This window comes from Dromaius novaehollandiae, chromosome 2, assembly GCF_036370855.1.
Source record: "Dromaius novaehollandiae isolate bDroNov1 chromosome 2, bDroNov1.hap1, whole genome shotgun sequence".
Lineage (NCBI taxonomy): Eukaryota > Metazoa > Chordata > Aves > Casuariiformes > Dromaiidae > Dromaius > Dromaius novaehollandiae.
In genome coordinates this window covers 23319741-23344758 of record NC_088099.1, presented here as the reverse complement: position 1 = coordinate 23344758, position 25018 = coordinate 23319741, and the positions used below count along the sequence as shown (strand labels likewise).

At 43.5% G+C, this 25018-nt stretch overlaps 2 protein-coding genes across 6 annotated transcripts in view; one reads left to right on the top strand and one right to left on the bottom strand.

Moving 5' to 3' along the window:
* TRDMT1 (tRNA aspartic acid methyltransferase 1) overlaps positions 1-990 on the bottom strand; it is a 31104-nt gene extending 30114 nt beyond the window's left edge. For 2 of the 5 annotated variants that reach the window (XM_064505982.1, XM_026098666.2), the window contains exon 1: positions 655-830. In XM_064505982.1, the coding sequence (XP_064362052.1) occupies positions 655-745 (91 nt within the window). In that variant the 5' untranslated portion in view covers positions 746-830. Of the gene's footprint in view, positions 1-324; positions 498-654; positions 831-878 lie in introns of those variants that run through there. The other 3 variants (XM_026098671.2, XM_064505983.1, XM_026098670.2) reach the window with 3 other exon arrangements.
* A 15084-nt stretch (positions 991-16074) lies between these two features.
* On the top strand, positions 16075-24741 carry VIM (vimentin). The gene is made up of 9 exons (XM_064505981.1): positions 16075-16713; positions 16935-16995; positions 21203-21298; positions 21439-21600; positions 22133-22258; positions 22994-23214; positions 23303-23346; positions 23784-23869; positions 24376-24741. Exons 1-9 carry the CDS (start codon positions 16172-16174, stop codon positions 24415-24417), a joined length of 1380 nt encoding a protein of 459 aa, XP_064362051.1. The 5' UTR covers positions 16075-16171; the 3' UTR covers positions 24418-24741.
* The last annotated feature ends 277 nt before the right edge of the window (positions 24742-25018 follow it).

The window sequence follows — 25018 nt, the reverse complement described above, 5'->3', positions numbered from 1 at the left end:
ACAACCCGGCCTTGCAGAGACCAGCTACACGGCCCGAGGCAGGACTGCGGATCCCAATTCCCGCACCATGATGCTCCTGGGCACGTGGTGCTGCCAAGCAGGCCGCGTGTCCTTTTGGGATCCACAGAGTTTACAGCTGTAGGCCACTAACACAAACACACTGCTAGCCAAAAAAACAGCTGCCAATCCCCCTTACATGTCACCCCATCCCTCCATTTCTGTGGTGGCAGGCCCCTGACACCAGGCCAGGCCTGTGAGACTGCCTTCCCCTGGCTCCCTTCAACACCAACTCCACCGCCATAACACCACTTTCGTGCCCCTGACCTGCTTCCATGGCTGGAGAAGAGGGAATGGGGGCTCCCTCCCAACCCCGGGCTTCCTCCCACACGGTGCTTGTGCAAGACGAGGAAGGGGCGCCATGCACGGGCGGGCAGGGGGTGAGGCAGAGCAGAGGGGCCATCTTAGGCCGCCCTAGCGAGAAGATGGCGCCCTCCGCAGGCCTCCGGGGCCGGGGTCCTGGCGAGAAGATGGCGCCCCCAGCCCTCCGCGTCGGGGTGCCGCAGGGTGTCCCAACCCCCGCGGGCTGAGGCCGGGCTGCTGCGGCGGCAGCGAGCGCTGGGGGAGGCGCTGGCGGCGGCGGCGGCTGGCCGGTACCTTTCAGGGCTTGGTGCATCCCGCCGATGCCGCTGTAGAGCTCCAGCACCCGGAGCGGCGCCATTCTGCGGCAGCCGGCGCCGCGGCCCATCCCTGCCGGTGCCTCCCCACGCGCCGCCCGCCCGTTCCGCCGCTCTTTCGTTCCCACCTGCCCGCCCTCCCCCCTCCCCCTCCTCCCTCTCCTCCCTCTCCTCCCTCTCCCTTCTCCTTCCTCTCCTCTCGACCTCCGTGCGAGTGGCCTCCGCGGCTCAGCAGGAGAGGCTGCGCCTTCCTCCTCAGGGCTGGCAGCTGAAGGCGGGCTCTGATGGGGACGCCTCGGTGCCGGCTGCTGCCTGCCGTGCAGCCCCGCAGGAGCAGATTAATTTGGCATTGCTAATCGCTTATTAAACCCCAAACGGGGCTTATGCCCTGGCAGTGAAACCACCCGCTGGCATGGCTGGTACCGCTGCCCCCGAGAAGCCCCGGCAGTGGCAGTGAGGCTGATGGCGGCCAGCCCCGCGGTGGGCAGGCTGGCCTGGGTGCCCGGCTCACCAGAAAAGCCCGCGCCACCGTTAACATCCCCTTGGGGTTCATCCTCTCCTCCCGGCCGGCGGCTTCAGACAGGAACAGCACCAAACCCCCCGGCCCTTGCCCTTCCTTGCACCCTGCATGGCCGCAGGGGTGTCCTGCATAAACGCAGGGAGGTGAAGAGTTCGCTCTGCAATTTGTTGATACCCAAAAAGGTGGAGCACTGGCGCCATGGGAGGGCATGGTAGACGTGAATTAGGGGAGTTTATTCCTTATAAACGAAGCTATGCTGCTCACCACCAGACTAGGCGTGCTTGCGGGAACCTGCCAGGCTCGTGGGCGTTTGCAGAAGGGCTCAGCACTAGTGTGTGCCTCTGCCCTGGCCTCGCTGCTCCTGAAACAGCCCGGCCGAAGGCAATGCACCTCACCGGGCGCGGGGCCGTGGCGGGACCTGCGTGCACGCTGAGCTGCGTGCAGAGCTGCTGCCTGGCTGAGCATCGATGCTAATGGCACTTGACAGCTTTATGGGCCTAAGCATTTCTTTTTTGCAGTAGTGATTTTAGCATGCAATGATATTTCTGAAAAGCCATTTCAAAGGCTGCACCACTGGTAGAACAGGAAGGAAGGAAATAACTGATGAAACTGTTCTAAATTGTCTTAACACTATGAAATTGCTTTTGCTAAATAAAAAAGGAAGAGATGACTCAAAGACCTTGTTCCACTGAAAAGCAGTTAATTTATAACAACAAATGTCAGACAGATGCATATATTTTTACACACATATATACATATAAAAACCCAAAGACTAAATGTCCTGCACACTATTATGTGGTTTACCTAGCTCACACAAGTAAAGATACACCCCTGTGCCTCTGTTTGCAGATTTAGATCCTAAAGTGTGAAGATCAAACCTTTCAGAAAAAATCTGAACTTGCTTCTCTAATTATTTCCTAAGTTAGTCACGTTTTTTGGGGAGCTTCCTAGAAACCTGTCAGGTGGAGTTGAGGAATGTTTATTTTTCCTTAGAACCTGCCTGATACAGCCTGTGATAGCAACTTCTACCTCTTTTGGTGGAGATACTCCTACCTTCTACCTGCCTTTTGGTGGAGGAAGAATTTTTACCTAAAAGTGGAGGATGAAAAAGAGAGATTGCTGCTGCCTGTCAGCAAAGTTCTCCAGAATATGGACTCATCGGTTGTGGAAAATAGTAGAAGCAGAAAAAAAATTCAAGGTAAGAATATTGGGTCTTGCTAGTTTTTTTTTAAGTTGTCATTCACCTATGGATCTTCCTTCTCAGAGTCTTGGGCTGTTGCTTTATAGCCATGAAAATAAGCATGTGCCTAAAAAAAGAAGTCCTCAGTCTACTTCTAGAATTTGTGAAAGGAAGTGCAGCAGCTGAAGTACCAAAGAGGAGAGCAGTGCACACGATGGCAAGCGGTGAGGCAGGTAGTCTTCCACTCAGACTACTGAGGGGCAACTGGCAAAGGTGGCTGAATCACATGAAATAATAGAACAGAGAGGATATGCTGGCTGGAGAATTGGACAAAGACAGTGAGGAAGACTGGAAGAAGATGGCTCAAGATGATGAAGGTTGCTATGATGAGCAAGATTGTTGCCAGCTAAGAAGATACACTCAAGTAGGACCCCTTCAAAATACAGATACAAGGTGAAGGCAAAGAAAAAGGTAGCTTTTAGACTAAATGTATTTCTACTGAAGGTAGTAAAGCTGATAAATAAATTTGAGCTCTGTATATATGTTAACAATCTACACATCACAGCAAAGCTAGATACTGTGGTAAGTGGTAGCTGTAGACAGCCAGCAGCAGTTCATGTACATGGAGCTGCCCAGAACCTGGAGCATTTAAAGCTACAGATGAAAAATATTTCCTTATATCAGAAGGGGAGATACAGCCAAGCTTTGTCTTCCCTTCTTTCCCTGCCTCTAGGGTATTCTTGCCATCCCCCTGGGAAAGTTAGAGGCTGGTGGAGGAGGCAGCAGAGACCTCTTTGCCATGTTGATGATGGTGGAACATTCCCTGCTCAGGGGAAATTCTCCACCTACCTCCTCCACCAGACACCCTCTGCCTAGTGAACTGGAGAGTCTGATCAACACACCTCTGCTCTAGAAATAAAAAGTTCATAAACTAGTTTGGGATTTTATTGGTTTCTTTTTGCAGAGAATGGGAAACACCAAAATTTCCCTAGTGCCTCATTTTTAATAACTTCCCAGTAGTCAGTTTTATAGTTCTGTATCACTGCGTCTACCCTAACATGGTTTTTGTCATTAATTGACAGCAGTGAAAAGGACTAGAATGAAAATGGAATCTGGAAACAATTACTTCTAGAGCCCTTCCCTTTATAAATGTAAAGTCAGCACAATAACAGCCATACACTTTGGACCAGACCTTACGTTACGGTATTTTAAGTGTGCTGTTTATTTCAGAGATTCAGACAATAGCCAAAAAGTGCCAAGATCAGTGATCACTCATACTTTTCTTCCTACAGAAAAGATGTGTGATTCCACAGAAGGAGTGTGTCCTGTGAAAGTGGTTGTCCATACTTAGAAAAACTTGGTAACTCATGCTGACAGAAGAAAGTGTTACCACTGCCACGGGACAGCCTGAACAGTTGCTCACCCTCAATCTTATGACAGGGGAGCAGCCACATGTCTGCGACGTTTCCCAACTGCATCTGCCTGACATATTGAAATCTGGATATCATTACAGCTCCTCCTTTCTGGGCTTTTCACTTGATCAGTCAGCATTTCACTTGATTCACAGATGAGACTCATAACAGAGTCCAAGTCCAATGTCCGTTTCTCAGTCCCACTTTGCTATTCTTAGTAAAGATATAGGTAAAATTCTTTCAGATTGCAAGGGAAGAATTTTGTTCTAAGACCCTTCTGATTTGGCCTTCTGGCCTTCAGATTCTGTAGCGCTGAACAACTTAATATTTTTTAGAACAGAGCTGTGGACTCTTTCACATATCAGCTATGCCTCAGTAGTATAATTTAAATAAAATTATTTGAATTTAAATAATTTAAATTATTTTAAATAAAAACTGATATGCTTTTATAAAAACTATTAGTTTATTTTAAATGAGCACATCTATAGAATTATAACAATGTATTCATGAAATAGCTATTTTCTTGACTTTTATGTTTTATATTTTTATAGTAAAATAGATTTTAAGCAACTTCATCATTTAATGACATTTTTAAAGTCATTGGCAGAAGCATATGATGTCAGCATTTTCATTCAGACAGCTTTTGAAAACTTCGGCCTCCTAGCAACTGGCAACATTTCCTCAATTTAGAAGTTTCCAAAGTTTGCCCACATCTCTGATGATTGGTATGATACAGGTAATCATGTTAGATCTGAAAACTGTTGCCTTGGTAACCAATAAACACATCCAGTGAAACAGATGTATGTGGTAAGAGGAACATACAGAAGAAACCACTGCAGTATTCTCTCTTAAAATGCTTTAGAATTGCTAAAAATGCTACAAAAATCAATGCTGCAAAATAACACCGGATAAACATGCAAAAACTATTGCATGAAGATTTTGCATTTTACTTTGCAACTGAAAGTAAAATTACACACTGTGACTACACTGTGTACACTCTTGTCCTCAAAGTGAGAAGACAAGATCATCACTGTTGTGTCTATGTAAGTCACACTAGCACCAAATGCCTACAATACACACAAAACATTTTATAGGCATCTCAGCCTTTCAGCAGTTACACTTAGCTCTTCTCCCCCAAATTCCTCCCTCCTGTCCCATCTGCATCAAAACAAGGACAACAGGCCAGCAAGGCCTGTCTGCACCTGTCCATGAGCAGAGCATTGCCTCTCGGCAGTGCTTGTCACAGGATTTTGTTGGTGACACAATACTGTAGCAGTATAAATTGCTTCAAGCTTCCTTTGAATGTAACTCCTCAAAGTAAGCCCATACCGTGGAAGCCTGTAGTGGAAGCTGTAACTGTGAAATGTTTGTGAGCATTGACTCTGTATTCAAAAACTGAGAGAAAAAAAGAAAAAACATCTTTCTGCCCATATAGAGCAAATGCATAAAAGTGCATTTAAAGTGATCATCCAAAATTTTCATATAAGCAAATACTAATGTTGATAGCTGAAAGCAAATGAGGCTTGTTCTGTCCAAGTGTCCAGTATAACCTACTGAATATCTAAATGTAGATCAGAAGAAGTATACAGACTTCTCAACTGTCCAGAGAAGAGGCTCATGTTCTGGGTCAGAAATCACTATGGCTAGGAAAGAATGTGAGGTATCTGCATGTCATTCCCTTGCTATGTAATCAGTGAATTGAAAAAATTTCATGCTGTGCATGTCTAGCATAAATTATTGTTTCCATAACCGTTGCCCCGGTATGTTATTACTTAAAACTTTTTGCAGTTTATCAAAATTGAGCTGTATTGGATTTAATATTTCTGGGGGGAATTTGTCAAACTTGGTTTCTGCTGAGGCAATGCAAAGGAAAGTTAGCTCTCAGCCACCGAAGTGCCATTTCTGGGAACCTGCTGGGCCATGCCACTGTAGCTAACAAAGCCTACGATTTTCACTTACAATCCCGTGCATCTGTAAGACTAGAAATGAAACCCACATCAAACCAGGTTTGCTAGCCTCTCCCAACCCATTTCTAAGAACTTTATATGGGGGAAGTTTTTGTAACTGAAATTATTCGGAAGAGTCCTCAAACACAAACATTTTTAACCTTTCTCTTTTCAAATATATTGAACTTTCCATTTCAGGATTTTATTTTCAGGTTCTGGAGTTATGTATATACTCTGTAGGCAATCAGGAGTAAAAAAGACATTGTTTCTCTAATTAAATCTTCTCTTTTATGGTATGCTTTCAATAAATCTAGGCTGTTTGTTATGTTTGGCCTGCAATGGTAACACTGGCCAGATGAGGAGCATATGTTTACATAATGTTACTGACTTTCTTTTTGTACTTACACATTCCAGTGTTTGACAAAAAATAAAGGATAAAAAAAAATGGTAAGCAATAACATAAATATAAATCCTCCACTGGACTGAACAAAACCAATTCTGAGCTCTATAAGGCCTTAGCCCACTGAAGTCAGCTGAAAGACTCCCTTCTATTGCAATGAATATGTTTTGAATCAGACCCTTCAAGGGTCACAGGAAACCAGTGACAGCAGGCACGTAGCCAGGAGTTTGTAAAAGGGTGACGGATCAGTGCAAGGCACTCTGGCAGGATGAGGTAATGTGTGGGAGATCCCAGCCCCCTTGCAGGAAATGGCATGGTGTTTGCTGATCTCTCGGGAGGACGGGAGATGAGAGAAAGGAGAAAGAACAACACAGACAGCAAGCCTGGATGTGTCTCGTAACTTTTTGCTTAAGGCAGGAGTTTTAATCTCCAGCCTCCCCACATTATACTTACAGTATATAGTGTACAGAGCAACAAACTGAGAAAGGCTTGTAACTATATGTTGGCAGCGGTCGTGCCTTTTGCTCACAAGCCCATCTAGTATCACCCAAAGCCTATGTTTAGCATGGACTTGTCTTTTAAGAAGTTTAGCCCAAATTTCATTTTCTCATTCTGTCCCATGTGATGAGTTTAATCTTTGACTAAGACTGTGGCTGGCACAGGAAATGAGATAGCTCGTGCTGGTCACCATGGCAGTAGGCTTTCAGTGCTGGGGTGTTTCCTCCAAAGAGAAAAAAAGTCTTTAATGCAGCCACAGCAGAGGTGTAACTGTGGATTTACTGAGCGATCTTGAAAATAGATTAACCACAGTTGCACACATTAAGGACTGTAAAATCTGCCCAAGAAGCTTAGCACTTGATGCCCAGGCAGTACTGAGGTGCCTTCTACTCTGATTATATTGCTGACACTTTGTAAACTAGTTACTTTGAAGCTAGTTAAAGCTATTCGGTATCACTTATAAACTACAGTTACAGGAGTGATTGCAGTGTAAATATGCTTTCTCACTTTGAATGTGTCTACAAATGTCTCTCAAGAATATCAACATACCAAAGCCTGGGCTGGGAAATAGCCCTTTTCTACCAGAAAGATCCCCTAGAAAATCTTCTAGAAAAAAAGTGGTTTAAAGAAGTTGTTGGATTGTGTAAGGATAAGCTGAAATGAGGGATAAATTGAAAAGTTATCCTGCAAAAGATCCAAACTAAAAAAAAAAGTGTAATTTTTGGCTGCTTGGTTTGTTTGGCTCTCCTCCTCCCCCCCTCCACATTAAGTATTGCCTCAATTGAGAACAATAAGCTTTGGGTTTTCCTAAAGTTAGAACAAACCTTTTTAGAAAAAGGACTGTGAATTTAAAGTGTTATTTTTGCTGAGACAGTCAGGAGAGAGCATCCCCAATAGGTGTAACTTAAATGGGTCAAGCAAGTATAAAATAGTTCTTTCTAAAGGAGAAAATCTTTTTGCACAAGACATGCCAATAGTATTGGCAGGGCCAATATTCATCTGTAGGGAGTTGGGCAGATTTAAGACTCCAGCAAATAACATATTTCATGTAATTCATAAGAGAAATACAACAGGAAAATATTGGAATTGTCTGTCAGGAACCCTGCATGGCAGCTGAGGATGGCTTCATTGCAGTAACAGTGCCAAGTCAGATGTAGCACTCACCTCACATGGTATAGCACACAACTGTTAAAAAATCAGAAGACAAACAGAATTAAACTCAAGTAATTAATTAACCTACAATGTGCATAAATCCCATTGCCAGTACCAGTCTAAGCATCATATACATTACAGTGCGATAGTATTATGTCCTTGGGATAATTCATTTGGAGATCTATCTCAAAGCTCCTCTTGATACCACAGAAATAGATATTTTAGGAATACAAATGCAGATCAAAGGTATTATTACCATATTCAGAGTAATCTGTTCCCCAGGCTTTAAATGATCATGTCATCTGACCTGTATGTTGCTTCATTATCTAGGAGGCCACTTCATTAGCCAAGAAGTTTTTTCACCCCAATGTGCTTCAGACATGGTTACTTCTACACTGGGGAGGCAATAGGAAATGCCCATTCCATGCTGAAGAAGCAGCCACAAACATTGGCAAAAGCCTAAGAATCAACATAACTATAAAGCAGTTACAAATTTCCTGACTGGGTGCCAAGTCCTTCCCACCCAATTACAATATACAAGAGCCAAATCCTCAAGGGAAATGGCAGCTAGATAGTGAGTTTGTGTTTGTAAGGACCTTTTCATCTGAAAAAATATGGACTAGTTGGCTTTTCCAGATACTTACTGTTTTCCTTCTCCAGCCATATGCATCATCTGCTCTGCATGGATTTAATAAATTTTCCACTCCAGACCCTTTACCCCACAATATTTTTATTATACTATCAACTTGAATCTGGAACATCTTCCCTTCTCAATACCACTTGCGATAAAGAACTGAACAGAGTATATTCATGCTTGAGTATCAGGCACAAAGCAGGCCTGTATAAGCAGCTCTTCATCTTAGCAACTCAGTCTTCTCAGCTTAGGGGTGTGTGAGCCACCTCCTCTTCCTTTTTGTAAGTCGCCAAATAGTCCCAGAATGCCTAACACAACGTACACTCAGTTTATGAGATTCATCAGAACCAAGGGTTTGGCACATGAACTTGGACTGAGGAATCTGCAGAAAACTTGGCCCTCAGCTAGTACTGTTCTGCGTGTCCTGGGCATCTCAAAGGAAGAACTGAACAATCGCTGCATGTAATTAATAATTCCACTACTGTGTCCTGCCTCTTCCTCAGAAAGAACATCATCATTTCCTGGTATATCATGGAAAGAAAACATTATACTATTTATGCTTTGTGTAAATGATAGAATTGGGGGAGGGAGAAGAATGAAATCACTCCCCAAATTTAATTGTTTTTGGCTAGAGGAGCCCTTTAAGCCGTTTGCTTATGAAAAAGATTGTCCTAAAAGAGGCAGTAGATGTCTAACTGACAGTGTTCATTAATGGCATACTAGAATCATTTCTTGTAGCTTTATTCCAATAGAGCGGATGGATGTATGGATGACTCAATATCTTCGAAAAAGTTTGCAATATCAAATTTAAAACAGCAAGCACAGGCAGATTGATATTGATGGCTTCCCATTGTAAAGTGACAAATGTTTGTTCATCTATGCTATTGACTTCTACCTGTACAAAGAGCTTACTGCAGGGATAGGAACTGAGCAATGTTCTTTATTGCAGAAGATGGCAAGGTCAGCAGTGAGGTAGAGGATAGAGAGAAGACCCACATATTATATAATCTTTTGCAAAGATTCAACCGAAAGCTTATACTGACTATGAATTAAAATCCTTTATGGAATATTAAAGTTAAAAGGGCTTAATGATCTTGCAATAGTTCCTTGGAAAAGAATGATTATACAGTCCTCAAAATAAATCTTAAAATTGCTTGCAGTGTACCAAAATATAATACGGTATTCTGGAAAAATCATCTTCATGCAAATATTTACAATGGTCATTTATTCCAATTGTGAGACCCACCCAACATAAAATGCACAGTTAAAATTAAATATAAATGGACAAGTTCCAAGGTTAAGTATCAGGGGTGAAATGTTAACAGTGCTGAAAGAATTTCTGCCCATTCCTTCCTCAGTTCACTTGCACGCCTTGCACCATAGGAAAATAGTAGATGTTAATTCTATCAGATCAGTGAATTTCAGTCTAGAAGATCTGCTAGTAAGCACTGAGGGTGTGCTGAGGGTGTGCTGACGGAATGGGCTACTGACAAAGCACTTTTCTTGTCAGCAATCTGTAGCTCCTTCAGTTTTACATCAGTATTCACGAGTGAACCATTAAGTAAGGGTGTCAATAATCTCTGTCTTGCCTGTATTTTCTCCTCTTCAACTTCTAGATGCATAAAATGAAACTCATCTTTTCTCCTCAAACCTTTCTCTTCTGTGCTCTTGTACCTATATACATTTTCAACACATGTCCAAGTACTTATTGAATCCTAATTTTGCTTTTTACTCTAGAATTTAGGAAAAATCCCTTTCACCTAAAAACACTTTATGTCCTATACCTTCTCTTGCCTCCATTTTTCCCATATCAATACTCCGTAGCTCAACCAAAATGCAGCATTCACAGTCACATTCCCTATTTTTCCACACCGCCCATGTGATTCCACTATTTAAATCTTTGCACTACTGAATTAATTTTCAGTACCTTTTCTTCCCTCTCAACAAGTTCCATAACATGGCCCCAATTATGCCATGTTCATTTATTCTGGTATCTTCCTCACTCTGCCACTTCTATCACCCTTTTCACCGCCTCATTTCTCAAGTTTGTGCTGTGTTTTCTTCTATACATGCCTCTACATGGCCATCGAAATGCTTACCTTCTTATTCCTACCCAATAAATCTCTTCTAAAAATCTGGTTATTCTAAGTAAAAATGACTTTCAGGCCTATAAAAGTTAATCAGGTCAAATTAACAGCGTCACCACTCTCAGGTACATTTAAAATCCTTGTGCCTTTCTCCTGGTTTTTTGCTCTTCAACTGAGAGTTTTACTTGATTGATCTTTGTCAGAATGCAACCCTCATGCAGCTAGGAAGGCCAACAGCTGAAATGTCAAATTAGTCTATATTTGGAGTCTCGATTCATGACTGGTGTACTTGGCACTTTCTGATAATTAGTTCTGCTTAAAGAGTTCCAGGTTGAGCATGTAGGCTCAAAGCATGCCAAACCTCTAGTCCGTGCGGAAAATCTGTCCCAGTCATTGCTAAACATATTGTTGACATTCAACAGTTAGTCCTCCTGCTCTTAAATGAAGTGAACCAGATAGAGTATACAGGTTGGGTTTTTTTCATTTTTTCAGGTGCTGGATTAAATTAATGCTATAGCTATGACAGAGCTGGAAAACTTCAATTTCTCTCCTCTGTTTTGCTAAAATGGTGCATACTGTTTGAGACCACCATAGGGCTCAGGCAGTGTGTTCTACTAGCTTTGAAAATGATTACCTGGTTTGGTAAAACGGGCGGATGGATGCAGAAAACATCTTATTCTGGCAACTAGAAACCATAGTAGAGGGGAACTTTATGCACAGCAATAATAATTTTGCAAATGTAAGTCATGCAACTGGGTGGCATGAGTCACATTCAAAAACACTTCCCTAGTGATGAAAGCCCCAGCAGTTTCATATACTTCTAATTACATTAAAATATAATATTGCAGAGAGACTTGGTTAGTTTTGAGTATATAACCTCATCATTTCCTTGAAAAAATCAGTAGCTAGTCACACCACTTAGATATGTGTTGTAACAATGGCAACTGCCCCAGACAATATAATTTTAAAAATAAATTTCATAAAAGAATTTGTCAGCTTCTTTCTTAAGTCCTTAGTTAGTCAAGAGGATTATTCACAAGGGAAGACTTAAGCGTCTGAGCATTTAGGTATTCTGCAGCCTCGTGGTGTTCAGATACGCAAAGCAGCTCTCTCAGGCAATGTGCAGGGAGAACTACTCCCTGGGTCCAGAAAAAAACAGCTCTTCCCTGCACTCTGAGGCAGTTAACCTCAGCTAACTTGTACAAAATGCTACATTGAGGCTACCGTGAACACATCCCATCTTGGGGACTCCTAGCCACGCTTAGCTCCCAGTTATAGTGAGGTACCTGCTGCTGCTGATTTACAACCAGAATCCTGTTTTGTTTTTTGTTTTTTGTTTTTTTCTGGAAACAGGAACCTAAGACCGTTCTGTTTTCAAAACCATAGAAGGCTTCATCTTTTTAAACCACAATTGGAGGAGGAAGTGCTCTTTTTCACTGGTAGTTACAGAACTCATGCAAGTAAAAGGTTCCAGCACTTGGTGTGCCTGCGTATTACGGTGATTCCCTATTCAGCTTGCTGTAGGACATTCAGGGTAGCAATCTAAGAGTCTTTCATATCCTCATGTGCAAATGGATCCATTTTGCTTGGAGTTTACTCAGTATTCATGGGGCCATGGGAAATGTGAAGAAATACCTCCATAGCCCAATGCATTCCAGTCCATTCTCTGAAAAGGATTTAAGGTTGCTTTATGGTACTGACAACAAAAGTGATTGCATTTGCATAGTAGGATATTTTCCCTGGATGCTTAATATTTATGGATCATTTTGTATGTCATGGAAAAAATGAGTGTTTCATATTTTAAAGCAGAAACTTTAATAAAGAGCGCAAATCTGATTAATGAAAGTATTCAGATCTGTTTAGCAGAAGTCTGTAATAATGGGAAAGCACATTCAGTATTTAGGCTAACTTACTCTGGTTTCCTACAGCTTAAATAAAATAGCAAATCAAAAAATATGAATGCCATTATTTCTGGAGATGTGTTCAGACCTACACATATTTGTGCAAGAAAGTCCGAAAAATTCTGAGTCGCATGAGGACTTTCCCAATTTTAGTACAACAGATATCAAAGCAGTTTAGGTGTCTGTATCTTCCCCCTGTTCACACCCATAATCCACTGTTAATGAGAGTTACACAGCAATCCAATATTTTTTGTTACACTTATTCAGCGTTATTCCTTATTTCAGTCTTGGCTGTGAACCAATGCATTAATTCCCTGGTGAAACGGCAGAAAATACCAAAACAAATTAGCAGTGTGAACTGAAAGGCTCACATTAAAAATACCTGTTTCTTTTTTTAAGTGTGCCAGTGGTTTAGCTCTGATCTGCCTCTACAGAAAGGCAGGTGAGAGCAATACAACAGCTGGCCTGTCAGAGTACTGGAATTACAAATGAAGGCATCACAAGAAACAGCGCAGATGATCCTTTACTAGTTTGTGAATAATCCTCAGCATGGTGTTTAGTGATGTGCTATTAGCTGCGTGTCCTTTATGTAAGAAGTAGTCGGGATCCTGACCAGTCGTGGTCTTTGAAAATCCTACAGCACTTTCCTTAAAATCAGGTAGATTACTGTGGTTTCAATTAAAGCAACTACACTCTGCAAGATTTTTATGGTTACACTTAGATACAGTATTTCCTGACCAGTACTGTGGCTATCTTTTTGCATTTCAAGAAGACAGCAGTTCTTGTTCCTCTTTGGGGTTTGGGATGCAAATGTGGGTTACATTTATTACAGCCTTGCAAGAAATTTAGAACTTCTTCCACTTATGTATCTGTGTAAGTGCTAACCAGCAAAAGGCACTTACAGGTTTATTATAATCCTGGCAATTGACAGTATCATAGCATTTCTAGGAAAATTTCATAGTGAGAAACAGCAATGAGGCAAGTGGCCAAGAGTACATATGGCAGAAGTGACATAAACGTATGGAAATTACACTTGAAACATGGGGGAGGGGAGTTAAATTTATTTGCTAAAACAAACACCTCCCTGAATTTTAGGGGCAAAGCAGTTTCTGAGTGAAGGATGACTGTTGCATGTATGTGCCATAAGGAGATTTTATGGAGTATAAATAAATTGTCTTCTGTTAGGAGAAACAGAGGGTTGATTGGGCAGAGTGCACCTTTAAAAAAACAATGTTAAAACTACCAGCACTCCTAAGTAAAGCATCTTTAATCTGTGAGGCTGTTTGGTATGTGCTGCTTTACTTTTTTGCCTGCTCACACAAGGAGTGTGTACTTTTGTGCCAGGATTCACAAAGGCTTATAGCTCAAACTTGATGGCTTAAATAAAGAGCTCTCAGAGGGCTGGAGAGCCCGGCAGAGGCGAGGTTGTGCTGGTGGTACAGTCAGCCCCAGGAATGCTGTGTGACCTCGGCCTCCTATTCAAGGAGTGAATGAAATGAGCTGTAGTCCAGGACTCATGCTGCAAGCACTTCAGTAGCTCAACCTTGTCAGCTTCGTTTGCTTGGCTAAGCTTCAGTGAACAAAGCAAATTAAAACCTCAAGGACCTACGTTTAGATATAAACTACATTCCTGCACTTCTGGTTGCCATTCAGAATCAAACTAAAGCACGATCTACCAAAAAAAGAAAGAAATCCTTAACAAAACATTTGGGCATCAATTCTTCCTCATGAGGTACAATACCTGACATATGCAGGCTGACTTTACTGTGAATGGGGATGTGAAGATTACCTTCCTCTGTGCCCAGTGTTTGTTTTCAGGTTTATCGGAATTTCCAGGGAGCATATTTGCTTCTGCAGGATCGCAAGTTAAAAGGAATTAAAAATTAATGGTGGTTTTGCATTCCATAGATGCTGAAGTAATGTATTATAGATATCTCTATATTGTATTGGTCACTTTTCTCAGCAAAGAGTAAGACATCACTTAGCTGGTATGTCAGTGCAGGATAGTTCCCTAGAATATACACTTTTGTGCTTTGGCCAGGCAAGTCTCAAAGTCTCTAAATGATCAGGATTCTGTCATTCCCCTTAGAAGACTTCTACATTCATACAGAAATCAATCTTAGGGAGTTTTTTTACTGCTACGTAGCCTAAGTTTTTCTCTGCCAACTTCATGCCATTGCTATTGCCCTATACTTTCTACATCATTCTTCTTTACCACTAGGAGCCCCATTTTGACGGTAAAATTGCTCTTGAAACCCTGGGATTTTTGTCTGGCCTTTGAAGCCACAGAGGACACTTCCAGACCATGACTAATGAATTGTCATTTCACTGGGTGCTTTCCTAAGATCTCTTGTGCCTGCTGAAATCAATGCCAACGTCTATCGGGTATAACACTTGCAGAATCGAACCTTGGTTAAATTCAAGCCTGCCACTATCCTAGTTATGAGGATTGCATCCAAGAGCAGGAGCAAGATCTTGATTGCAGCTATTCCAATAATGCACTGGTTACACTAAAAAATTACTTCCTGCCTGAGTCCATTGTTAAAATAAAGACAGACCTAACTATGCCTCTTTGCTTACCCATGTAAACGCTCACCCAGATAAATGGAATACACATGGAGCCTGGAAATGTGTTTTTAACACAGATGCAGAACCCACACTGGTGGAAACTCGAGATTGCTGTGATAGCAGGCAGCTAATGACAAAAGACGACCCAGGCATTTTCTTTCTCTGCCTGTTTAGTTTGGACACTTGGCAGCCCTTTGTGAATAGTTAACAACACTTTTCCCTGAGCACATTCTCTTTCAGAAAGCTAAGAAAGAAAGAAAAAAAAAGAAGTTCCTCAACAGACAGACAGATGATACTGATAGTTTTTTAAAATAATCGCCCTGTGTTATTTGAAGTATTTTGTCTGTGGCGCAACGTTAAAACTGGCAACCTTCATTACAGGACACCGCGCTCCGTCAGCGAAGGAGCGCAGCAAACTCAAGCGTTAGTCCAGTGCTCGTTTTCGGTAAGCCGCGGACCTTCGCGGGCGCGCAGCGCCGTGCCGGGGCCGCCTCCTCCTCCGCAGGGCCGCGGAGCGCGGTCAGCGCGGCCGCCCCGGCGCCGGGTCCCCGCCGCGCCCCGGAGGCGGCCCGGGCCCCCCGCCTCAGCAGCCGCCCCGCCCGCCCCAACGGCCGTTCCCGCCTCAAAGGCCGCCCCCCGCGCCCCCCCGCCTCAACGGCTGTTCCCGCCTCAACGGCCGCCGCCCCGCAGCCACCGGCCGCGGGGACCCGGGGCGCGGGGAGTTCCGTCCGCCCGGGAGGCTCAGCCGGCGGCGGGACAGGGATGCCCCGGGCTGTCCGCGGGGAGGGGAAGAGCCGGGGGGGCGCCCGGCCGCCCCCCGCGCCCGGCCCCTCTTTCTCCCGCCGGCCGTCACTTTTTCCCCTCCGCGGCGGCCCTCAGCCCCCTGCTGCCGCCGCATCGCGGCCGGCCCCTTCCCCCGGGGCCTGAGTCACGCCTCGCCCGGCCTTTGTGTCCGCGGCGGGCCGGGCCGGGCCGGCTGGAAACCCCCGCGCCCCCCGCCCCCTCCCCGCGGGGCGAGGCGCGGCCACTGGCGGCGGGCGGCGCGGCCATTGGCGGCGGGCGGCGGGCGGGGCAGGCCCGGCAGGAGGCGCGGCGCCCCATAAGTAGGGCCCGGGGCGGCGGCCGCCGCTCTTCTCCGCTCGCCGCCGCGCAGCCCTGCTCCGCTCCCGGATTACAAAGCCCGCGCCGCCGCCGCCGCCATGAGCATCACCACCAAGAACTCCTCGTACCGCCGCATGTTCGGCGGGGGCAGCCGCCCCAGCACCGGCACCCGCTACATCACCTCCAGCACCCGCTACTCGCTGGGCAGCGCCCTGCGCCCCAGCAGCGCCCGCTACGTGTCCGCCTCGCCCGGCGGCATGTACGCCACCAAGGCGACGTCGGTGCGGCTGCGGAGCAGCATGCCGCCCATGCGGCTCCACGACGCGGTGGACTTCTCGCTGGCGGACGCCATCAACACGGAGTTCAAGGCGAACCGCACCAACGAGAAGGTGGAGCTGCAGGAGCTCAACGACCGCTTCGCCAACTACATCGACAAGGTGCGCTTCCTGGAGCAGCAGAACAAGATCCTGCTGGCCGAGCTGGAGCAGCTCAAGGGCAAAGGCACGTCCCGCCTGGGCGACCTCTACGAGGAGGAGATGCGGGAGCTGCGCCGGCAGGTCGACCAGCTTACCAACGACAAGGCCCGGGTGGAGGTGGAGCGGGACAACCTCGCCGACGACATCATGCGGCTGAGGGAGAAGTGAGTGTGTGTGCAGGGCGGGGAGGGGGAAGGGGGCGGCCTCCCCCTGGGGCGGCGGAGCAGGGCGGGCGCGGCCTCGCCCCGCGGTCCCGGCTGCCCCCGGGCGGGCCGGGGCGGTGCCGCAGCCCCCGAGCGTCCCGGGGACACGCGGAGCGGCCGGGGGGCTCCCGGGCGGGGGGCGGCCGCGCTGCGCCTTCCTCACCGCCTCTCTCCGCGCGCAGGTTGCAGGAGGAGATGCTGCAGCGGGAGGAAGCCGAGAACACCCTGCAGTCCTTCCGACAGGTTGGTCACCGCCCGGGCGGCGGGCGGGCCGGGCCGGGCCGGGCGGGGGCCGCCTAGCGGCAGCGGCGGGCGCCCCCGCGGCGGGAGCTGCGCCACGGCCGCCTGCCGCCGCCGGGGAGCCGCGTCCCGCAGTGCCCGCGCTCCTCTGGGTCGCCTAACAAGGCTTCCGCGTGTATTTTAAGCGCACTCGAATTAAAAAAAAAACTACTTTTCCTGAAACACTGTATCCGAAAGTCCCGAAGTAGCGGCTGTGATGGGAGAGCGGGACTTGGAGGTCTGCTCTCCTTGCACAAAGGAATTCCGTCGGCGCTCATGCACAAGCTCCTTGTTTTCTTTAGGTTGATGCCGCAGCCTGAGGGGGAGGGCAAAAACTATTGTCTTGCTTTATCCAAGTCTAGCCTGTTTTACAAAAGGGCTCCGATGTGGAATCACTTTCTGATCCAATAAAAGTGAAAGGGAGCCATCTGTTCGCTTGGCTGAAGGGTATTAATGGTTTCTATGGGATTCACCGTGGAATGCAGATACAGGCATTATGGCAAATGTGGTGGCAGCAGATTGAAATAATAGAACTCTTTGTGTCCAAGGGGAGGGTGCAGTGGGCTGCATTCTTACTAAATGTGTAATGATGTAAGCACATTTCTAGAGAAAAGTGTCTGTTGTGTATATGGTCCTTATACAAAACAGAACTCTTCCTTTTTATGAAACACAACTGCACTACTAGAAAAGTTTGAGTTGAATACTCTTGTATTGGTGTTTTCTGTTGATACGAAGTAGACCATTTGTCCCTTGGTGAGGTCACAGCAGTCAAGCTTTTCTCTTCCTGGTATCAGTTAAGAATGTAGAATTTAATCCTATGTGAACAAAGATGTTAACATTGGAAACCAGTTGCTTTGGAGTTCAGTCTCTGCAGGAAGTTAAGATGTTATCCAGGTCAGCTAAAAGCTACATGATAACTTGAACCAACTCTTGAAACAGTGTTGAAAAAGCCCTAAGCTCAGGTTTTTATTTATGCAAAAACACTTTCAGCTTGGCTTAAGCCTTGTTTGGACTAGGAGATACTTAGGAATGTGCCTTCTCAAAACAAGATCTCTTCCCTAACCTGCTGGTGTGAAACAGCATTGCTAGAATTCTTCCCATCTGAAAGTGACTGCCCCTTATCTCCAGACAGCTGGGCTCAGATCTGACTTGGTCACAAAGCTGTTCAGACATTAATAGATGTCACCATTCAGGAAGTTGTCACTTGATTGTCAATATTTTCTTGGGCAAGGCTTTCAACTACAGTATATTTATATTCTCTAAGTGAGAGCAGGTGTCTTAATGACATAACACATGGAAACTAAGACACCAACTCTTCATTTAGAGTCTGGAAATTTAGAGTCTGTTAGTATTCTGGGAACAGAAGTTTGAAAATGAAGAATTCAAGATATTGCCTTAATTTAAGCTTCTGATTTTTTTTTGAATGCTAAGCCAATGTAAACTCGAAGTTCTGTGGTGAAACATTTGATATTTGCTTTAGAGAATCTAGTCTAATTAGTTGGGGTTTTTTGGTGAATTCAGCTGAAGGATCGTTTGACTTATGGCTGGCTTAAAAGATTTTTGCATACTTATTTGCTCCACTTCAAGGCATGACTACATCTATTTCAAACTGATTTAACTTTTTGTAGACTTAGACTCAAGGCTGTTAAATGAACTTGGTTTTGTACATATCCCACAACATTTATCCAGTTAATGCCTATGCTTTAAGAAGGTTTATTACCCTCTTAGAACCTCAGCCCCCAGCAGATCTGTATGTGTGGTAAAGCTAGGCAAACTATATCAGTTTAATCTCTAAGGTATAGCATATGTGTAAAAATTGCAAATCTTTGTGGAAACATTATACTAAATCCACGTATGACCTAACTGGTGTGTTTGATTCAAACAATAGTAATATCTAACTTACGATAAAAGGGTAGACTAAGCATGCAGGTTTTGAAAACTAAATATATTTAATACAAGTATTGTCCTTTTGGTAAACGAAATTAAATTCGTGCAAAGCTGAAATTAAAACAACTTGTGCTTGCCACTGTAAAAAGGGGAACAGCTTTTTATTAAAACATTATATCTTGCAATATAATAATGTATACATGTATTCAGAATGTTTCAGGAGGTGGCTTGATGCTATGTCAGAATGGTAAAGTAACTTTGACTTGGTGGAGCAGTTAGACAGTTTAGTGTCTTAAAATGAAGTAAACAAGTATTTGAACTTATCTTTCCAAAATATTTCCTGCTTTAGAGATACTGTTGAACTGAATTTTAATTTAAGTCTTCTCCTGAACAAGAGACAGATGCGGTTTTGCTTGCATCCTGAGGGGCAGAAAAAATAAAATAAACCTAAAGGTTTGGTGAGACTTTTCCTTTGGGACAAAACAGGCACCTGAATTAGTGAGGAATGTTATTTACTGCAGCCTTGCCAGCTACTCTGGCAGTAAGGAATAGAGCCTGAGCCTATGAAAAAGACTTACAGGCTTATTTCTGGCTAACATGAGGCTTGTCTAAAATAAACAAGCGTATTCAACCTTGTAAACTAACTTCGTGAAAAATAAAATCAATGTGTAGTCTATCTGCATGTATCTACGTGACTTGAATCTTGTTTGCTCAGGATATATGTAGCCCATTTGTTTACATGGGTCTCCATACATCTAGGAAATAGGGAAAAGTCAGTGTATCACTAGCTTAATGATAATATATGTAATAAATATACACCATATATTCACAGTTCCTTCAATTTAAGATGATTTCCATTTATTCTAACCTGCTAAAAAATCTGTAGCTGTTGAATTGTTCTGAAAAAAATCAGTCTTCAATATTCAGGTTTCTGTAATGTGCATTGTAAACTCTTTGGATATCTAGTCATGTAAACATGTTAGGTCATAGTTGTATAACTTTATTCCAGAATGATCTTCAAGTTCTTGGGGACAAGAACAAATTAAGGATTTTTTTCTCTGAATTGAAAAACAAAGCCAAGATGAGCTATGGCTGGAGTTGATAGGAAGGGCATAAAATAACACATCATTAAAGGGATGTTCTTCTGGAGAAAGGGCACTGGAGAACCTGTCTGGAGCAAGAGCTTTAGCTCAGAGTAGGAGTAATCCACAGAATGGTGTTCTAGGAGTCTAAAGTTTCTATTTCAAAGATGCTGTAGCAAGAACTGCTGATTAAGGACACTTGTGCTTTGGGCAAATCCAAAATGGCTTAAAAGCAAGCTGTGATAACCTGATACTTAAGTGAATACAATGTAAACATAAGAATGCAGCTGTACATGTAACCAGAGGCAAGGAGCACTCTTTCCCTTTGCAAATTGTTTTACTTGCAGGTTTAAAGTATAACAAGTTACCAATCAATGTTTATTCTTAAGTTATGTTTAGAACTAATTCAAGCGGCTGCTGTGCAACATTCATGGCTTATCTTCTTTTGTGCCTTAAATGAATTTTTGCTGTTGATTAAGACTATCTCAGTCCAGCAAAAGGTGGAGTCTTTGCCAGTTAATGTGAGGGTGTAGGTGATGAGGACTAACTAAATTTATTTTTATGTTCATACCCTCTTTCTCGAGAGATGTCAAACTACTTAGAGTAATAAGTGCTGCAGTTCATATACATACCTCATTAGCTTTAACAGTATGTTTCAAGCTGTGGTCTGTGGACCCAAGGGGCTCTGTGGATGACTGCTAAGGAGTCAATAGAAGATAAACAAGAACTTAAGCTCACTGTTAGGCTTGTGGGCACATGGGTGGTGCTTCTAACCCTACTGGAAAAAATTGAAGTCTGCAAATGGAAAAATTCCAAGGTGTAAGTCAGTGCTTTCCATATAGTCAACCTAAGAGCTCGCCACTAGCTTGTGACCCAACTAGGTATTTTACCTTTGGGTAGGATTTACACCCACCCTGATCTGTGTACTCTTGGCCATGTCCAGCAATACCCTAGTGAAGTAGAAATAATCTATATCATGCTGTATATTCCCTAAAACCACAGTATAGGTGCATATACTGATCTGAGGTTGGAGTAGAAAGGAGGAAATGGCAAAAAGGTAAAGATTTTTCACAGGTAAATGGTTTCAAATCAGCTTGCTATGAAGCTTAGAGGTAGCATCAGCTTGTACACTACTGAACTTGCTGTAACAATTTCTCTGTATCAGTTTTGTAAGACTGCTAATCAGCCTTATCTCTGATTAGGATGTTGACAATGCCTCCCTGGCACGCCTCGATCTTGAGCGCAAAGTTGAGTCCCTGCAAGAAGAGATTGTGTTCTTGAAGAAGCTTCATGATGAGGTAAGCTGAATATGGATGTCTGATCAGGTGCTGACTGTCCAGTGAGCAAGTAAGCTCTTCAGTGATCAGCACCCTGGGTGCTGATTTGTCTGCATCCTGTATATTCTCATGATAATGCTGACTGTCCACCTCTCTCTAAGGAAATCCGAGAACTGCAGGCCCAACTCCAGGAACAGCACATCCAAATTGATATGGATGTTTCTAAGCCTGATCTTACTGCTGCCCTGCGTGACGTTCGCCAACAGTATGAAAGCGTTGCTGCTAAGAATCTTCAGGAAGCTGAAGAGTGGTACAAGTCCAAAGTAAGTAAAATCTGTTGTAGGCTTGTTCAGATTCAGCAGGCACTCAAAATAACTGTAGACAACAGTTTTGCTGTGATACTCGGTGTATCTGGGTATCTGTCCCTGTACCTGGCACTAATGTAGCCATGGAAGAAGGTTATCCTTAAACTTAGTCTGGGAAGATCACAGCTGTAAACATTAGTTTATGCCATAGCACAGCTTTAAAGTAATGGACTCTTACTTGAAATCTTTCATATTGTAGCTAAAAGCACCTGTTGGGATGAGGTATTAGGGAAAGGAATGAATGAATAAGTGAAAAGATGGTGAAAAGACAGGCAACATACAGGACAGAGAAACAATGTTAAAGGTTAAACTATGAATTCCACTTTAACAATAACATGGGAATAGAAAAGCATTTTAAGTGTAATGTTTAAACATTTCAGATGTTAGGACTGCCTTGTAATGGCTTCAGCTGCCTCCAAATGCAGTGTCTCAAACAAGTCTGTTATGCTGTTTTTTGAAGTATTATGCTAACCAAACTGGGGATTTTAAGTTTGCAGATCTCTCTGAAGCTGCTAATAGGAACAACGATGCCCTGCGCCAGGCCAAACAAGAAGCTAATGAATATCGCAGACAGATTCAGTCTCTCACCTGCGAAGTTGATGCTCTTAAAGGAAGCGTAAGTAAAAGACAGCAGTTGGGGCCATTTCTCTTAGCAGCTTAAAGCACTTTACAGTAGTTCAAGTGCTGACATAGACGTGAGAGGAGCTGATCTGTCATGCAAGACCAGCAGCATATTGATACTGTTTGAAAAGGATGTTACAGGGTCTGATGGTCTGTGCCCTGGTCAGATTGACATGCTGAGATAGTCTTAGCTAAGGTACAAACAATAAAGAATTGGTTCATTCCCATGCTAATATTCACAGTTTATGTAACACTTCCTGGGAGTGTTTATGGCTTGTCTGTCAGATACAGTTGAAGTTGTACACATGGGTGGGGGCAGGGTGGGGACTCTTGAGGGACAAGTAGAAAGGAGGTGCAGATCTTGCTGTTGCTAGAGCCTGGTTGTCTCAAAGGCTGACTTGAAATAGATTTAACTATGGTATGCCTACAAATCCAGTCACTGAGGACTGTCTACATGCTTGTGTACTGCATGTGAGGACTGCATATGTCTTAGGAGTTGCCTCACCATCTGATATGCAGCACACTAATCAGATAACAAAACAGAGCATCTTGACTTTGCAAGGGAAGTATTAGAGGGGTGATGATTTCGAGTCATTTCTGGGTGCTTTCAAAAAGGACACTAACATTTCAAGAAAAAAGAAAAAAGAAGTTGAGTAAATATTCAAGGGCCTTGAAGTGGGGGAAGAGTGGCTGAACTGCAGCAGCACTTTACTTGGTTGTTCTCTTGCAGAATGAATCCCTGGAGCGCCAAATGCGTGAAATGGAGGAGAATTTTGCTGTTGAAGCTGCTAACTACCAAGACACTATTGGCCGTCTGCAGGATGAGATTCAAAACATGAAGGAAGAAATGGCTCGCCATCTTCGCGAGTACCAGGACCTGCTGAATGTAAAGATGGCTCTTGATATTGAGATTGCCACCTACAGAAAACTGCTGGAGGGAGAAGAGAGCAGGTAAAAATCACATGCAGATTCACTTCTCTAAATAGTAATTGCTAGAAAATCATGCCATGGCTGACTTCATCTACTTTTTTTTTTCCAGGATTAACATGCCTATTCCAACCTTTGCTTCTCTGAACCTGAGAGGTAAGCAGTTTCAGTTACTTCAGTTCAGGCAGTTGTTCTGACATTAGCAAAAGGGTTCTGGATAGTTCCTTTTACTCTGGTATTTGAACTTGTATAAATGCAGTTGTGCATGAATGTTATTCTTAACTATATTATTTAATCTTGGATGGGAGGAGGTACTTTGTTCCTAGGCACAAATGTTTGTAAATAGTAGCACACAGCAAGTGATTTTCTTTTTCCCTTTTTGTTTTGTTTTTTTTCTTACATGCCTGCTCAAGATGCTTGAAGGGGACTAGGGGAAAAAATAGGGAAGACTAGTTGATTCTTTAAAGAGCAGGACACTTCCTGATATACTAAATTGGGATTCTGAAAATGGATGCTAAAAGCTATTATTCCTCACTTCTTTTTGAGGAGGCTTTTCATCTAGACTGTTAGTAATAATAGACTTTCTTCTACAGAAACCAACATTGAGTCTCAGCCAATGGTTGACACTCACTCAAAGAGGACACTCCTAATTAAGACCGTGGAAACTAGAGATGGACAGGTTGGTAACTTTAGCCTTATTTCTGTCACAATCTGTTACCTTATACTGTAACTTTGTATACCAGACAGTGCAGCCTATATATTATAATTAGTATTGAGCAGAGCAGCATCTAGCAATTGGAGCTGTGTGGCTGAACATATCAGCCACAGCAGTTAGACAACTGTGAAAATGATCACAAAAATCCTATGATGGTTAAAAATAGTGGCTGATACTTTTTTAAACAGTATTGAAAACTTGCTAGATTGTCTGAGCTTAAAGATATATCTCAAATCATCAGAGGAAAAACATGAGACAGTATAATAGAGGTATTTATTGGGGAAAGATATCCTTTAAGCTTTATTGACTTAGTTTAAAAACTGTTTCTGCACACCACTAAGCAATCAGAACTTCTCACTCATAAATGACAATTGATACCCATTTGTTCAGACTTCAAGCTACTAGTTGTTCTGACTCCACACTGCAACTTTGTTACTGCTTAAATTTAATGCACATGCCTCTTTCAACAGGTTATTAATGAAACTTCCCAGCATCATGATGACTTGGAGTAAAACTGAAGTGATGATGAATAATTAATGTAGGAGAACTTCTTACCAGCAAGATTTAAAAAGTCCATGTCTTAAAGGAAGAAACAGCTTTCAAGTGCCTTTCTGCAGTTTTTCCATGAGCGCAAGATTATTATGCTAGGAAATAGGTCTTAGATCTTGCAAACTGACTCTCCCTGAAGGATTAGAGTTTACAACGGAGTCTAGTTTACAAATAGCAATATCTTGTGCTGCAATACTGTTTTTAAGTATCTGAATCCAATAAAACTGCTTTTTCCAGCACAGTATGAGCAACCTGTCGCTACTTCAAATAAATCTTTGGAAAATGGCTGTTGATGTGTTCTAATTTGTTACTTGATGACTTTCTGCAAAGCCATGGCAACTTTAAGCCAGAAGTACTATACAGTTGACAGTTCCAGTACAGGTGCATGGGATGTTCTGGTTTGTCTAGTTAAACTGAAACCTAACATGTTTCTTACCCATTTATTATTTAGGTTTTGGATCCAATTAAAATGGACTGTAACTGGCAGATGCATAATGTCCTATGATATTTCTTATCAGTTGAATAAAATAAGATGCTTCAAGTTAATAAAACTGGTTTCAATAT